The sequence below is a fragment of the Paramisgurnus dabryanus genome, chromosome 12 (genome assembly GCF_030506205.2).
Source record: "Paramisgurnus dabryanus chromosome 12, PD_genome_1.1, whole genome shotgun sequence".
In the NCBI taxonomy this organism is placed as follows: Eukaryota; Metazoa; Chordata; class Actinopteri; order Cypriniformes; family Cobitidae; genus Paramisgurnus; species Paramisgurnus dabryanus.
Window position 1 is genome coordinate 29944456 of NC_133348.1, and position 13027 is coordinate 29957482.

The 13027-nt window shown below is 39.2% G+C and overlaps 1 protein-coding gene across 1 annotated transcript; it reads left to right on the top strand.

Moving 5' to 3' along the window:
• The first annotated feature begins 192 nt into the window (after positions 1-192).
• On the top strand, positions 193-12778 carry amd1 (adenosylmethionine decarboxylase 1). The gene is made up of 9 exons (XM_065268739.2): positions 193-524; positions 3037-3123; positions 6264-6390; positions 7021-7123; positions 7255-7297; positions 7434-7578; positions 9018-9110; positions 9198-9353; positions 10648-12778. Exons 1-9 carry the CDS (start codon positions 412-414, stop codon positions 10777-10779), a joined length of 999 nt encoding a protein of 332 aa, XP_065124811.1. The 5' UTR covers positions 193-411; the 3' UTR covers positions 10780-12778.
• The last annotated feature ends 249 nt before the right edge of the window (positions 12779-13027 follow it).

Consider the following 13027-nt stretch of genomic DNA (forward strand, 5'->3'; position numbering starts at 1 on the left):
AAACAAGGACATAGACGAGATGCGCAGCAACACTGCGATCTCTCACTATTACGCAATCTTATGTTAAATAGGTGACAGTTACAGCCAATCGTTGCTTAGATGAGGGTGTGCTTGTCGATTGTGATTGGTCGAAATGAGGGTGACGTTTTCAGTAGGTTTTTTTTCTCAGTAGGTTATAAAAGCTCCGCGCAGGCTGCATTTTGCGCTTACACAGTATGGCCGGCGATATTAGCTAACATTCGCCTGCGGTATTCTCTGTAAAAGGGGAAGACGGTAAAATAAACAAGGCAACTGCACCTGGACTGCTCAAGGACTGTAACTAAGCTAATAAATTATAACAACTAATAAAGGACTATTAATAATTGGATCCATCCGACGCTATAATTTCTGTTGTTGGAGTCTGTTTGTCTCATGATGGAAGACGGCAGTGCACAATTCTTCGAGGGGACCGAGAAGCTGCTGGAGGTGTGGTTCTCCCGACAAGACGAAGCCAAAGGAACCGGGGATCTGCGCACTATCCCCAGGTGGGCCAATCCGTCCGAGCTGTAGATCGATCAGGGAGAGTTGGCCTAAACTTAAACCTATCCTGATAGCGTGACGCTGCGCTTTAGCGTTTAGAAAACGTATAACGTTAAGAGATGCGAGTGACATTAGTTAGTTCTCACGATATTTTATGAGAGTGACATGTGCTGCTGACTCTGACACCCGTTGCATGATTTGCAGCTTTGGCCATTTTGACACCATCCCCCTTTACACTCATTCATTTGAGCTGTCAGGACATACGGGGGTCTCGAAGCCCTAGTCTGCGTTAATTTGTAGTTCGTAAGTTTAATATTTACTTAATGTCATGGGATTATGTTTTCCCGATGACCTGCTTTCAGTTTAATCGAGATATTGTCACGCGTTAGACGTTTTAAAGGTATTTTAGAAAGTAACACGGTTTCACTGGCCTTCACAATGAGTGTGACGACACACGCAGCTGTCATTTTAGTCGTATCTTATCGAGAAATATGTTTTCGTATGTATTTTTTAGTTCGGTTTCTGTTAGAATGAATTATTGATTAACTTTAACGTGAGTTAAGGTTAATCGATAGAGTAGCCAGTGGCTACAGCTAGCTGCTATGGCGCCACTACCGACGCAGCATTGCTGAATGTGTTTGCAAATGTATGCACATTTTCAAATAAAATGTTTTTTTTTTTAGATTACATGACATGTTTCTGTATAGTTTTAACTCTTTCTCAGTAAAATGTGCACGAGGCTGGCCTCGTGCGATGGATTGTTTGAATTGCAGTGATGTGAGATCAGCGGAACGCGCATGTGTTCGTGCGAAGGCTCTATTTTTAGGAAAACTGTCATGGCGGACTATCCACAGCCGCAGCTTCCATGTGAAAGTCACGGGTATGCGTCACACAGCGGAAGCTCCCCGACGCATGTGATTGGTGGAAAATTCGGACCGCTCATTGGTCAGCACGGCTGCGGTAGCTTACGTGCGTCCCCTGCAGTGCTCAGCGTGTAGTTCAGCGCCGCATACAAAATAATAAAACACTTAAAATCACACAGCCATATTATTAAGAAGATTAGAGCTGCATAACAACCAATCGTTTGCAGAATAAAAGTTTTTGTTTACATTATATATATATATATATATATATATATATATATATGTATATGTATATGTATGTGTGTGTGCTGTGTATAATAATTATGTATATATAAATACACAAATTTTAAGAAATAAAAGGGTATATATTAAGTATTTATATATAATATAAATCATACACACATGTAAATATTTCTTAAATGTATACATCTGTGTAAATGTATTTATATATAAAGAATTATTGTGCACAAATATATATATGATGTAAACAAAAACTTTTATTCTGCAAACGATTCGTTTTTATGAGCCCTAATAAGATCAAAAGTATTTAGCATTAAAATGAATGACTAATATAATGTTTATTATTATTATAGCTAACGACACGTAAAACTGCTCAAATTAATTATTTTTACCTCACAATATTTCAACAAAATATACAGTTAGTATTTCAATTTAAAAGGCTGAATAGGTTTTGTTACTAAAAAAAGGGTTAATGTACTACTACTGTTAATCTGCCCAGTGACCAATGCAGAACATGGTCTGATTTAGGAGCGTCTGTCCGTCTGGTTCACATGAACAAGTAAAGCTGATACTAGTACAGTTTACCTTGTTTTGATAGGTTTGAGGACCTATAGAATAAAGTGCATAAAATATGAATGAGTGAGTGCATTACGGGTTTCTCTATAGTAGTGTCCTGGAGAGAACGAGTCGCTCATTTTTTCAGTACTGTAAGCTGATCTCTGTGGTTTCTCGGACAGTCAGAATGAATGATGAGAGGTATTAGTTTACTTCCGGGAAACTGTTAACACTCAGAGATGCACAAGAAAGAGGATCATTAAAGTCTGAGCGAAGCCGGATAAGTGTAGAAGGAATGCATGAATGAACTGTACAGTTTATTTTCGCAATAATGCCCAGCTGTTTGTACATTATCCTTTATGAAATGTGTTTCCTGATCTATAAAGTCTTCCCCTATATAACAAACAGGCCGTCTGAGCTAATAGCAGATGTGTGTAATGTGAGAAAACAGCAGCTGCCCTCACAATCAGATCTCTGGGCACGTATACAGCAGTGCTTTAGTATGTAACATATGTTACCGAGAGCATGCAGCGCACATAGGAGACGTGTGATATTACATCATCGCCCCATTAGACAAACCTGATTATCCTGTTATATGAGATTTGAGAATAAAAAATCCAATTGACTTAGAAAGACCACAGACTTGTAGAGACCTGAGGATGAATTCATCAATCCTCACCACCTTAATAACATCCCAATAACACCAATGTAACACTATTATAACATTATGTCTTGAACAGGCAAACAGCAGTTTAATGCTTCAGATCGGTTGTAATCAGTTTATGTAGGCAGGCGTAATAAACACAATATTTAGTGTTGCGTGTCTTAATCATTTGCTTGCTTTGTGAATTTGTTTTAGATTCGAATGGGACAAACTTCTGGAGAATGTGCACTGTTTGATCATAAGTGTGACAAAGACTGACAAGCAGGAAGCTTATATACTCAGGTGAGTTGCACGTCTGTCTGTCTGTCTCGCCTCTCAGAAATGTCAACCCACTGTTCTTGAAAGTTTGCGTTTATCAAGTGTCTTTGTTATGAGAAGATGACCGTAGTACTTTCAGCTCCATTAACACATTAACCATGTTTACATTCATTATGAGGACTTTTCTCCTGAGAAAAAACAAAACATGTGAAGGTCAGCAGATTAGATCTGGTTTTTCGAGCACATCTTTTCATTTCTCATCTCCATGCATTTTTAGCATCTCATATTAAAAAAAAAAAGTATAGTATTTTTGTGTTCACGTTTTCAAATTTGTGTTGCAGCACAGAAGTGACACACGCCATTGCGCAGAGGTTGCGGTGTGGTACCAATCTGTGGTTTTAGATATAAAGATAAATGCATGTTTATCGCTTACTGGGGAAGTAATGTGTGGTATATTATAACATAGAAAAAAATACTTATTTTTCCTCCCTTTTGATTCCGTTAAACTTTAGCAACCATGTTTGCATTTATTAGAAATACATTGATTCTCAACTACGGTTATTGTGGTGTTTAGTACATTTTGTTAAGTGTTTTGCTGGTTTTTTCCCAGGATTAATGCATTAAAAATTAGTTCTTATTATAATAGACATATACTAATTATATGCATTTTTGGTTAAATTGCAACTTTTCATGTCAGTCTGTTCATTTTGACTGTGAGTCATGTGCTTAATCGTGTTAAATTCAGCTAAAAATATACACCGCACACGTGATGACAAATGGACATTTTAATAAAGAAAGGTCTTTGTTATTAATATGTTATTAGTTTTGGGCGGTTGTTATGTAAGAAATAATTGATGACAGGCCGTTAAATTATTTGAAAATAATGCACACACAAGGTGGTCATGCGACCCGATGCAAAGTGTAGATATATATATATTACTTTTAAATAATTCAAAGGACCGGAGTCAATTATTCTGCTTATAAAACGGTAAACACAGACATTAGGGTTGTGCCGATAGATGATAGTATTGTGTATCGACGATCATCAGACATAACGCTAATAGCGGGCTTTCATGATGATAGTTGGCGATAGTTGTTGTTATTATTATCATCATAGTTTCACATTAACATGCGCATTGCATTCTTTTTTTTTTCGCATGAGGGGGTTTGTGGGCTTTTCTTTACACGAGAGCGCTTGTAATGCGCGCGGATTCCTTCTCGCACCCACCTGGACTTAATGCGCACGTTTTGGACACTTGCTCGGACCTGAATGCGGGGCATGGACTCCTTCTAGCTCCTGAACTTGTAATACGCACGGCACTGACATTTCCTTGCACTAGAGAAGTTATGCACACAGAGGGCCCTATTTTAACGATCTGAAATGCAAGTGCGAAGCGCAAGTGAGTTTGTGGGCGGATCTTGGGCGCTGTTGCTATTTTCCCGGCGGGAGAAATAACTCTTGCGCCACGCGCAAATCAATAAGGGGTTGGTCTGAAGTAGGTTCATTATTCATAGGTGTGGTTTGGGCGTAACGTCAAATAAACCAATCAGAACGCTATCCAACATTCCCTTTAAACGCAAGGGCGCAAGTTCCATGGCGGGTTGCTATTATTATGACGGATTTACCAGCGGTTCACAGCCGAGGAGACCGACGTTCTTGTAAGAGCAGTCAAAGACAGAGAAGTTGTTTTGTATGGGGATAGGAGAAACCCGCCCAAATCAGCGTAGGTTAAACAGGCGTGAGAGGAAATAGCCACAATTGTATCATCAGCTGGCATCCCCATCGTTGCGCCAAGCGCTACAATGATGTCAGGAGATATCTGTTAACTGTAAAAATAACTGTTGCATCTGTGTAGATTAGATGATGTGCACGCTATACATTATGGTCAAGCATGCGCCCTTAAAATAGCATAATGAACCACGCGCAACGCGCCACTGACTTTAAACTAGTTTTTTTTTTGGTCAGTGGCACAATTGTTTTTTGAAACTGCAAAATAGCATCAGGGATGGTTTGCGCCGGAACACGCCTCCTTTTTTGCGCTGAACTGCCCAGGGAGCGCAAGTTCATTCCCTAGTTTGCTGACGTGCGTCTGTGGAGGGAAAAACTTGCTGTGCGCTGGTGCAAAATTCGAATGATACATGCGTCACTGACAAAGTCAATTGCGCAGGGTGCAAGATAGGGCCCAGAGGGTTAAAACCAGCAAGTTTTTGTTCCCACTCCCTGGCACACAGGAAATTTTAGAGCATCTGGACTTAATGATGTGGATGGATTAATGGCATCTGTGAGGTCATGACAGTGTTGGCCTTGCTTCTTTTTTGTCCACCAATCAAGTAACTTATCACAAAGTAGTAAAAAATGAACAAATAAATAAAACTACTGCCCCGCCCCCCGATACTATCATCTATCGCCGATCTCACAGGCTGACAAAACGACGATCTCAAAATGGGGCATATTGGCCAATACGAACAGACATTGCTTAGAATAAAGCATTCAACAGCCCTGTGGTATAACTGGGTATAACAAAATTGCAGATGTCGGCGACTGGCCAATCAGAATCAAGCATTCCAACGAGCCGTGTGATAAAACATGTAATTGTAGGGCTGTCTCTGGGTTCCGGTAACTCACAGATGATCACAGACTGATACAAAAATATGAAAAACATTGTGTGACACTCGGACAGATAAGTAAATGATTGTGGGTGTAAATATGTCCTGTCTGCTTCAGAATAACAACACATTCATTATGACTGCGAGATAAAGACAACAAGTCTAATCTACCGTGTTTATGGCTTTGTGAAAATTTTTATCTTATTATACACCGTATTGTAACAAGAAACAAAGTCCATGTAGTTATTTACAAGTAAACAAAGTGTGAACCATTCTGATCTCTCTCTCTCTCTCTCTCTCTCTCTCTCTCTCTCTCTCTCTCTCTCTCTCTCTCTCTCTCTCTCTCTCTCTCATCTCTCTCTCTCTCTCCTCTCTCTCTCTCCTCTCTCTCTCTCTCCTCTCTCTCTCTCTCTCTCTCTCATCTCTCCTCTCTCTCTCCCTCTCTCTCTCTCTCTCTCTCTCTCTCTCTCTCTCTCTCTCTCTCTCTCTCTCCTCTCTCTCTCTCTCTCCTCTCTCTCTCTCTCTCTCCTCTCTCTCTCTCTCTCTCTCTCTCACAGTGAGAGTAGCATGTTTGTCTCCAAGAGACGTTTCATTTTGAAGACATGTGGAACAACCCTCTTACTGCAGGCACTGGTGCCTCTGCTGGAACTAGCACGCGAGTACTGCGGCTTTGATGCCATCGAGGTAACACACAAACGCACACACACACACACACACACTCGCTCTATCACAACACACTTGCGCACACACAAGGAAGTAAACAATATACTGCGTTTTATCTCACACCAGTAACATAAAGCAGTAAAGTCAGGAGAGATATAATGAACCATTTGTGAATCTGGTTTGAGTTCACATGAGTTATTGCATACATGCAGTCACATGATCTAAACATGACGTCATCAGACCTCTTATGATAATACATCATTAATGGTGCGTTCACACCAGACGCGAATTAAGTGCTAACACGTTAAGTCAATGAAAAAAAGAAAAAAAATCTGAATTTATTTGTGTCTCGTTTACCAATCAGGAGCTTGCTCTTGTAGTAATGTGATTATGTCATAGCGAGCTAAAGCTGGCAAATTAAGTGCATTTGCATCTGAAATTAACTCAAAATGTTCAAGCGTCTATTCGAATTGCGCAATTTATTCGCTTCATTCGCTTCTTGTGTGAACGCACAGTAATAGTGTATTCATGACTGTAATCTGTGATTGGTGCTTGAAGCCCACACTGAAATGTTAGAAGTGATCCGTTTGAGATCACTTCAAGTTTTTCGTGTTGTGATCTTTCCATGCAATCGTGTTTTCTCCATTTCAGAATTTCTTCTACTCACGTAAAAACTTCATGAAGCCCGCCCATCAGGAGTTTCCTCACCGTAACTTCCAGGAGGAGGTTGAGTTCCTCAGCCAGATCTTTCCAAGTATGATTTCACATGACCCGCACATCATCATCATTTGTTAATTTAATTTGTATTTAATTTGAATAATTTCTGCCTGATAAAATGCTGACAGATGAATGAAAGCGTCTTGACTGATGTGTTTGTTCATACAGATGGAGCAGCGTACTGTATGGGACGTCTGAACTCTGACTGCTGGTGAGTTCACAGAAGAAGAGCTCTCAGCAGTCAACAACTTATTTACATAAGTGTTTTTGGATTTTTTTAAAATTTCGATCATTTGTGTAAATAATTTGTACGTTGTCGTGATTATTTGTCTTTTGTCTATCATCAGGTACCTGTTTACCCTGGAACTGCCAGAGTACTGGGAGAATAAACAGGCGGACCAGACCCTAGAAGTTCTGATGAGTGATCTTGAACCAGCTGTGATGGACCAGTTCTATATGAAAGATGGTGTTTCTGCTATTGATGTCACTCGTGTAAGAGCTACATCACTTCCTGTTCGATTGTTTGCTAGATTGATTGGCATCCAAATCTTGTTTTACTGTATATTATTTACAGTTCAGGTGTTTTATGGCCCGAAAAATTTCAGGGCATCTGAAAAAATGTGAAATGTCACACTTCTTAATAGCAATTTTGTTATCACAGGGCTTCCCGCAGCACTTTGCAGTTCGGGCTGCCCGCCTAAGCTGGGAAACCCTATCGCCTTAACTAGGTCGTCCAAAAAATAATAATTCGGTGCACAAAAGCCCGTCAAGTGCATCTCGGAGAATAGCGCGGACGCGCTTCACACCGCCAGCGGGCACGCGCGCCACATGGTCGAAATGAGATAAAGACATGGTCCGTCATGTCTGGAGGATAGTTAAACACGTGTCCGTGAACTGTAAGTGGACTTATGTTTTGGGCTTATTTAGCCTGTTATTGTATTAGTCTATAGTTCTTGCAATTTTAAAGTAAGTTAGCTGGTAATTTTGTTTGTTTGAGCAACCTGCTAGCTAGGTTTTACGTGCCTGTTGATAAGATATAATTGTTTAGCGCTCTTGCTCACTTTATTTATGTGCATTATTTACATGCTACAGTAATTTTACTCCTTTAAGATAATGTCATTAATAGTTTTTACAATCTTCGCGCTATCTATCATCGTTCGCCAGACGTCCTACAACATCTACTTCAGTTTGTGTTTATTAACCCTTTAGTTTCACTTCATCATGCAGCTATTCCCATTAGTGGTATCTGTTAAAAACATTTATTTCATTAATAATCTAGTATGTGTTTATTTTCTGTCATAGTTTCTTCAAAATTAAGTTTTATTTTGAGTGTTTTTAATTTTTTAATAGTACATTATGTGTACGCCCTGCGCCTTTGATTGCCACATCGCTGATTCTGCTTCATTCGCACGTCTAGTTTGCGCAAATTGAGCGTTGCCTCTGGAAACGCGCAAGTTGAAAATTTTAAACTTTGGCGGAAAAACGTGCCGCGTTAACCAATCAGGAGCTTGCTCTAGTAGTGACGTGATAACAGGAAGCGAGCGGAGTCGCAGAAGCTTCTCCCATGACGCGAATTTCCGCGTGAACGTCTCGGTGCCCAGAATTTCTCACCCGGCTTGCACGAGCAAATGAAGCACGTAAACTCAAAATGTTCAAGAGGCAAACTAGACGGAATTTGTCGCCTTAAACGCAGCTGGTGTCAACCCACGGTATATCCGTCTCTTTTGTCCGCTTTCGACCGCTTCTGTCCTGATTACTTTGAAAATAATCACTAGTTGCAACCCTAGATTCATTATTAACAATGCTTAATAATACAGAAATCATCTTTTAGAAAGTGCTTGAAATACATGGACTACAGTGTAAATAATGTAATGTGTAGATGTCAATGTGATGTGTAGATGACAGTGTTTGTGATCTGTGTATCTTTACAGATGAGTGGAATTCGTGACCTGATTCCAGGTTCAGTGATCGACGCCACAATGTTCAATCCGTGTGGATACTCGATGAATGGAATGAAGACCGATGTAAGGAGATGTGATGTCTTTCTGCTGGCTTGTTTAAAGTCGATCTGTGCGTTATATCAGTCAAAGTAAAAGACCTTTTCTTCGCAGGGAACTTACTGGACGATTCACATCACACCTGAGCCAGAGTTCTCTTATGTTAGCTTTGAAACCAACCTCTCCCAGACATCCTACGATGAGCTGATCCGCAAAGTCGTGGATGTCTTTAAACCAGGGAAATTTGTTACAACCCTTTTCGTCAATCAGGTACATAATTACACACACAAATAAATTATCTACTCTAAAACAGATTCGAGAAAATAACTTGATATGCTGTATTATGTGTGCTGGGCCAGTAGATGGCGATGTTACTTTGTACAGAAACAATGTGCACATATGAATCCTTATACAAACCATTAAGAAGGCGAAAGCATTGCGCAATTGTTTAGATGGACAACGTGGTACATTTATAAATGAAAGTGATTCTGGACTATAAAGCAGCAAAATTTCTTAAACTTGATCAGAAAAGCATTAATAAACTCTGTACTCGCACTTGCCCGAAGATTGTAAAAAAAATCTTGCATACAATATATCAAATGAAAGAACAGACCATCTGCTTTCAAACATAAAAACCGCGTCATCCTATCTTCATTTGTCTCTTTATATCACCTGCGTTTTCGTAAAGGACTTTAGTTTGTTCATTTAGAACAACGAACAAAATATACACAGTTTTTACTGTTTTTGGATCAGTGAATGCTTTAGTGTTATATAGGTTGGGTAAGAGCGCCACCTAATGGATAATAGCGGAAAGACGGGTTACCGTACACTCGTCATTGGCGGGGAAGTGTTTTCTCTTTATTGACGAGAAAACTCGTCAATTGCGTGGAAAGAATTTGCTTAACTTGAATTTCAACGTAATAATTTTTCCCGAGTTGCTGTCATTTAGCAATAAAGTTGAATTAGCTTTAGGTTATTAAGTTATTTTGTTTAAGTTATTTCAACTTAATTTTATAATTTATCACAACTAATTGAGAAAGTGGAAATGAATTGTAATTACAAATTGATTAAAATGTAGAAAAAATTGGGGTGGGGTCTGAACATGCGATATACATGACATCACGTTTTCACAGATTTGCGTTTTTTTTTTTAATTGTTTGACGTTTACACTGAAACGATAACTCCGTTATTAAAAACTTGCACATTGAAACACTCTTTTTAGGACCCTAAAACGGCATTGTCGTGTAAACGAACAGCCACAGTGCATAAAAAGTTTCTGGTTTTTAGTTGAAACCATTATGTTAAGTGGCCCATGACATTGTGTTTACAGATGACATGTGCCATAAACCAAAATATTTACTAATATAATCTAAACAATTTGTAGAAGTTAGATGAAAACCAATGTAATGTTTCTAATTTCTTTCCTACATATTTAGATCTTTAGTTTCTAACCATATAGACTAGTGTTTGTACATTTGATTTCTCTCAATCTGGTAGCTGATTGGTTTGTTGCTGATGTGACATCCAGTGTTGAGTTTCTCTGTATCTTCTACTTTATCCACAGAGCTCCAAATGTCGCAGCGTTTTCTCCTCAGCCCAGAAAGTGGAGAGTTACCGTCTCCTCGACCGCCAGTTGGCCCACTTCAACGATTACAATTTCGTCTTCAGCAGTTACGCAAAGAAACAACAGAGCTGAACCTCCGAAATGAAGAAGCGTAAAAAGAAATCCCGCCGCTCCGAGGAACATCTCAGCGGCCGGCGGGATCTCGTAGCGGAGCGTCGGTTTCTGTGCGTAGGGCCTTCTGGCTGTAGATCTTCCCTAAGTTTAACCTTTATGCATTATTGTACCTGTACCGTAGATATCGTGCATGAAAGCCCCTCACGTGTCTCTGTAGATATTCAAGCTCATTCTTGCTGTGATCTTGAAGTGCATGTAGAGTTACTGAACGCGCCTGTGTGTTTGAGGCATGTCACACCGTCGCGATGTTCCCTTCCTTTCCTGCAAGTGTCTCCTCGTATCCCCCACAGACAAGGTTTCCGACCTCACTAGGCAAGGACCCTGACATGCTCCCATTATCCGTCTTTTCTGCCGTGTGCCACGCAGACCAAAACGAAAACGACGTTTTGTACAAGTTAACGAGTTGGCGTTCTAGTTTTGCATTGCGTTTCGTTTTTTTTTCTTCTGATTTGATGCTTTGCTCGTTCGTGTTCAGCTAGCTAAGCGGTTTAAAGATGTTTTGTACTTTATCTCTCTTAAAAAAACTACAAATGTGCATAGCTTTAATTAATTTTCTTTAAAGATTTAAACTGAAGTTGTTTATACGACATTAAAAAAATTTAGTTGTAACTGTAAAACTTTTTGAAATGGTTTAAATATGGCTTTATCTTAAAATAACTTTGATAACAACGATGGCCTGAGAAAATTGGTCGTAACTATAAATATACTTATGCTCTCCAAACCGTTATCTTTATTTATAGAAGTGAATGTTTCAAAAGTTGAACTTAACCGTTTCATTGCTTAAGTGTTGTGAATGTATATCCTGCATTACAAACCAGCTTGTGTAAGTTAAACCGTCGTCTTCCTTTCTGCAAAAATCATGAATGTATAAAAAAAACGAGGGGTAGAGAGGCACAGAGCCCGTTTAAAAACCACACTGAATAAAAACGGTTACACCGACACTTTCAGTGTACTGATCGCCCAGCAAAGCATTTTTCTTTCTCTCTTTTTCTCTTCTGGTAAGCACACAATAGGCAGACGCTGATCTGAGCATGTCGGGGTCAAACCGGATCATTCGAAACTAGCGATGCAGAAAATGAAGTTTTATTAAAGATTATTTTGAACCAAAATACGATTCCACCTCTCCAGATCCGTCTTTTTGCATCTAGGGAATGATGTTTTCATTTCCTATTGCATGCGGCTAGCGCGTAGCAGGACATTGAATGTGCTTTTGCCCCTTGTAAACTTTTTATGTACGTCATTTTTGTTTATACACTGTAACATACTTAGTTGACTGAGCAATAGATATGCTGTTTATTTTTATCCTCATCTGTGCTGAAGATGTGAAGATGATGATGATGATGGTTCTGTTATTTCTCCTTTATAGTGGCAGTTCATTAAAAAATCCTTTTCACTTAAAGCTGCTGTTACTGAGAGACAAAACTGTTGTAAAACTGTAGATCTAGGATCAGATATAGATCAATTCAATTGCATTTACCAGAAAGGACAATCGTGTTAAATTTCACACACGGACCACTGCTAGGAGAAATAAATCGCAGCATCATAACCAGCACTTGTTTTCTGTTTTTCCTGTTAAATATGGGGAACGGTTAGTTTTGAGCATTTCTTTGGTCTCTTTATACACATGAGATTTTATACATAGACGTTACATAAGCATGAAAGGGGACGGCGGTAATGTTACGGACCAACTTTTATAAAACTTTCTTTTTCTGACCCTGTTCTGAGGTGGTGAGTGAACTTCTCTGATGATTTTGTTAGTTCTTCCCAGCCTGTGTGATGATGATGATGATGATGATGATGATGTATGGGTTAAAGTAAATTTTTGGCTGCAGGATTTATCACAGGATGTTAGGAAGGGAAGACTCCTGATTCTCTTGCTTTTCCATGGTTGGTCAAGATGTGCTAAATATATCTGTACTAAGAGCTTGATGCTTTCAATAAAGTAAGTCACTATCAACTGTGTCTGTGTGTTGTGATTGATTTACAGAAGTCATTTCCAAGCCAACATAACATTGTTGCATAACATTAACAGATTAATAAAACCAAAACACCTTATTGGTTTATGTTGCAGTGAATTTTGTGTGATATAAAAATAAATTTGTTCTGATTTCAGAACGAATGATCGCATCTCATTTAACTTGACATTGTTAGAAACTTGTTTACGGAGTCTTTGATGAGCTGCAATTAAAATGTCTACATAATCAAT